The sequence below is a fragment of the Acartia tonsa genome, chromosome 8 (genome assembly GCF_053477335.1).
Source record: "Acartia tonsa isolate MP-2025a chromosome 8, ASM5347733v1, whole genome shotgun sequence".
NCBI classification, from domain to species: domain Eukaryota; kingdom Metazoa; phylum Arthropoda; class Copepoda; order Calanoida; family Acartiidae; genus Acartia; species Acartia tonsa.
This window is the reverse complement of record NC_137267.1, coordinates 49,874,907-49,879,478: the sequence shown is the minus strand read 5'-3', so window position 1 is coordinate 49,879,478 and position 4,572 is coordinate 49,874,907. Positions and strand designations below refer to the sequence as shown.

The following is a 4,572-nucleotide window of genomic DNA, read 5'->3' as shown; positions in this document are numbered from 1 at the left end:
TAGTATGATTTTCTTTTTATTAAATGGAAAAACATAAGGCTATAGTTGGATATTTTTACTATACAAAAATCTTTATATCTTAATCTAAATATTTTACATTTTACTTCTCCAGCAACGTTGACAGTTCTTCATGTTTGAACATTTTTCACCTTTAAGGCTCAATAAGAATTTCTGTTTATTAGAACACTATTACAATTATCAATAGTTCAGATTGTAAATAATTAGCTCAGAATAGATGTATGGTTAAGGTATTAATTATATGTCAAGTCACAGTGTGCCGTAGATCTTTTAGGCCATGTTCCCCTCTTTTAATCGGAAAACAAAGCTTGTAGCTCTGCTACTACTGATAGTGACATATAATTACCTCAATATTAAATCAACAATACACCAAGTCTATACTAGCCAATCATTATAAATCTGGAATAAAACAGAATAAACTTAAAGCAAATTATCTTAAAATCTTAAACAGCTATTCACTACTAAAGTATCTGCAATGTAATAAAGACGTCCAAGCTTCGATAAATGATAAAAGATAAATAAATACACAGCATCAAAACATTTAAGATATTTATTAAATAACAAATCTTCATAGATGAATAAATATCTTGACAGCAAACAAACTGAAATAAATAAACAGATCATAGATAAATAACACAAATATAAAACTGACATTGGTAACCTCCCCAAAAGCGTTATAAACAATAAACTATGGGAAGCTTCATTGTAAAGATGAACCATATTGGTTCAATGACTAGCAAGATCCTTCAGCCAATTGGATTAATGTTATCAAAATTTTAAGTATTTTAGTAAAAAAAATAGATATTTTAAAATTAGGCATTGTTAAATTAGGCGTTTAGATAGTTTAGAATTAGGTATTTTTAAATTAGGCATTTTTAAAATTAGACGTTTTTAAAATTAGGTATTTTTAGTTAGGCATTTTTAGTTAGGCGTTTTTAAATTAGGCATTTATAGATTAGGTGTTTTTAACGTAGGTGTTTTAAACATTAGGTATTTTTAAACTTAGGTGTTTTTAGTTAGGCATTTTTAGTTAGGCATTTTTAGTTAGGCATTTTTAAATTAGGTGTTTTGTCCCCACTCCTTAATAAAGCATAGCTTTAAAGGCACAGGAGAAGCACTGAATTTAAGATTTACCTTAATAAACGATAATATGAAAAAGTCCCCCCACAGGGTTAGTTATAGTGGTAAAAATTTTGGAGAAAAAAACAACGCGGTCTCAGATGTTTCCAAAGCGATTAATTCAGTCAGAAATGCAAAGAAAAATATTGTCCCGCTGCCATTTTTTGTAAAAGATTCCAAAAGTTAGGATAAATATCATAAAAAAATATTTTACCCAATTATCTCTAAAACTAAGGGAGAAGCACCCAAAATAAAACTGTAGGACCATAGACACAACATCCTCCCCCCCCCCCCCTTAACCTGTATGTATGTAGCCCTGATTCTCTCAAGTTAGGATTCAGATACACAGATACCCCCTTACCCTAAAACCATACTATGATTTAAATCTTATAATAAAGTAGCCTAAAACCATCCCGGGACAAATGTGAAATAGAAAATTCAATCGGTTCTGTGGTTATCGAAATCTTAAGCTACAGACAAAATAAACTTTTTACTTAAGGAATAAATATTGTTTTCTTATATGTGAATTTAATCCAACTAAGGGGGGAGGCGAAAGTGACACTTTTTGAAACCAAAACTAAAAGTAAACAAAGGAACTCAACTAAAAAAAAGAGTTACAGGTCTGAGATTTTGCATGGCAGTTGCTTTATAGGGGTAAAATATGGAACTGCGAAGAAACGGCAGCGCAACCGCCAAAAACCGCCGTTTCCCGCCGAATTTTTTTTTGCCTTTTCTCGGCGGTTTTCGGCGGTTGCGACGCCGTTTCTTTACAGTTCCATATTGTACCCCTAAAAAGCAACTGCCATGCAAAATGTCAGACCTGTAACTCTTTTTTTTAGTTGAGTTCCTTTAACTTTTAGTTTTGGTTTAAAAAAGTGTCACTTTCGCCCCCTCCCTTTATTTCAGGATTTAATCTTCTGAATTCAAGTCGGCCTATTGAAAGAAAATCCAGAAAATGGACGAAGATAATGAAAAGTTATTTGCATGTGCTTTTTGTGACAAGACATTCAAGCGAAAGGATACATTGATGTACCATGTTAGAACACATACAGGCAGGGTTGGCAAGAAAAGTCCAGGGTAGTTAAAACCACATGGCTTTTTCCGGTTCTAACAATAATCCAAAGCAAAAGTCCACCTTGAAAAAAATGCTGTTTTTGCCTCCAAAAAGGCCCTAAAATACTATTTTTTCTTAAGAAACTTCTTATTTTTTTCTTAAAAAGCCTGTACAGTACACACAGTATAAAAACATTAGAATTTTCAACAAAAAGACTTCTTTCTATTATTTTTTTCAAATAAAAATGTTGTTTTCTAAAGATAAGTCTTTTTTGTTGTAAATTCTAATGCTTTTATACTCTGTGTAAATTCTGTTTTTTTTCCACGATTTAACCAGTCAAAACCGGGACTTTTCAGTTGTCTGCGGACTTTTTTTTAGAAAAACCCGAATTTTTACCAACCCTGCATTTCATACAGGAGAAAAACCATATAAATGTGATAAATGTAACAAGGAATTTTCAGCCGACAGTACTTTTAGACTACACAAAAGAAGACATACAGGAGATAAACCTTATCAATGTGATTCTTGTGACAAAGCATTTGTGTCAAGTACTTGCTTGAAAAATCACCTAAGAACTCACACGAGAGAGAGGCCATTCAATTGTGATATCTGTAATAAGCCATTTCTGCAACGACATCACTTGAGTAGGCACAAGAAAACGCACACTGAGGACAAACCTTTTCAATGTAACATATGCAATCAAACATTTAGTCAAAAAGGTAATTTGACAAAGCACATAGCAAAAATTCATTTTGGTGCAAAGAAATTTCAATGTAATATTTGCAATGAACTGTTTACTGATTTGTATTTCTTTAATATGCATAAAAGTTCGCATACAGAAGAGAGGCCATATCATTGTAACATTTGTAATAAATCATTCACTAAAATTGGCATTTTAAAATCACACAATAAGATCCACTCAGCCGACAGACCTTATCGATGTGATATTTGTAATAGAACATTTGCTGAGAGTGAAAAATACTCTAAACATAAAAAAAGTCACAAAGAAAAAAGACCATTCAAATGTGAAACATGTGATAAAGCATTCACTTTTAAACACGCATTAGATCATCACAAAGAAAGACATTCAGACGTAAAGCCTCATAAATGCCGATTTTGTAAAAAGGCATTTGTTAATTCCAATGACTTGTGCCGACACGAACGATTACACTCAGGATATACCCCATTCAAGTGTGAAATGTGCAATAAATCATTTTCGACTCAAAGTATTTTAGATAAACATAAAATTAGGCACAAACTTAAAACTAACTTTCAGTGTGACGTCTGCAATTTGAAATTCTTAGACAGAAGAATGTTAAAATCCCACAGGGAAACACATTCTGGACCGAGGCAATATACATGTAAGATATGCAAAGAGTCATTTGATCAAAATAAAGCTTTGAGAATACATAGGGAAACACACAAAGGTGAAAAAGTATATAAGTGTGATTTTTGTGAAAAAGCTTTTGCTCAACTTATACATTTAACGTATCACAAAAGAACCCACACAGGTGAAAAACCATATCAATGTGAATTGTGCAACAAGTCATTTTCTCGCGCTTATCTCTTAAAAAAACACAAGAAGAAACATCATAAAAATAAAGACAAATTAAGGCATCCCGGAATTTTTATTGAATGCGACGAAAACATAGAAGTTAAAGTTGAGGAAACCACGAGTGAGGATCCTCTAAATTTTGAAATTAAGTCAGAAAATCTGGTAATTGATGAAAAAGAAGAGATTTTTGATGGTATTAAAGAGGAAATAAATGAGGAAGAGAACTTTGAATTTATTGTGAAGAACGAGGAAGCAGATGTTGATCATATAGACATTGTAAAACATGAGATTTAACCTTAAGATAGTTCAGGGGTGTATATTCTGCACAAGATTTTCCCGATTTAAAATATTTTACTTCCCTCCCCCCCCCCTTCCCTAGTTTTTCCAACGGAGTGGGCAAAATGAAAAGTAAATAAATAGCCCTCCCCTTTTAATGCATTAAGTCAATTAAAGTTTTCTTCCTTAATTTGATTTTTTTCTACCACACACATTTTTTTATTTTTTCTCCACATCTTAACAAGGGATCCCATGTAGAATATACACCCCTGAGATTGTCAATAAACAAGGATGAAAACATCCATAAGTAGCAAAGCACGAAAAATTATGGATGGGCATAAAGGAATATTAGTTATTGAGCATAAGTTCAGTAGTCATAAAAATTACTCTCTTTAAATAAGATTACCAATCTATAATATAAAGTAGTACGATGTCTGTCTGTCTGTCTGAAGCTTAGGATCTCAGTAACCACTGAGCCGATTGGGATCTACTCTTTAGAGAATATACCTACTGGTCCTGTGATGGTTTTAAGCTATTAATTTTCATGGGG

General features: G+C 32.3%; 1 protein-coding gene across 1 annotated transcript; it reads left to right on the top strand.

Moving 5' to 3' along the window:
* The first annotated feature begins 1,660 nt into the window (after window positions 1-1,660).
* On the top strand, window positions 1,661-4,572 carry LOC145327196 (uncharacterized). Its single transcript, XM_080170773.1, has 2 exons — window positions 1,661-2,189; window positions 2,608-4,572. The coding sequence occupies exons 1-2, from the start codon at window positions 2,093-2,095 to the stop codon at window positions 4,038-4,040; spliced, it is 1,530 nt and encodes a 509-aa protein (XP_080026899.1). The 5' UTR covers window positions 1,661-2,092; the 3' UTR covers window positions 4,041-4,572.

Coding starts and splice junctions, on each gene's coding strand:
- LOC145327196 (XM_080170773.1), top strand. CDS start 2,093: ATGGACGAAGATAATGAAAAGTTATTTGCATGTGCTTTTTGTGACAAG. Junction 2,190..2,607: donor CCATGTTAGAACACATACAG/GCAGGGTTGGCA, acceptor CATTTCATACAG/GAGAAAAACCATATAAATGT.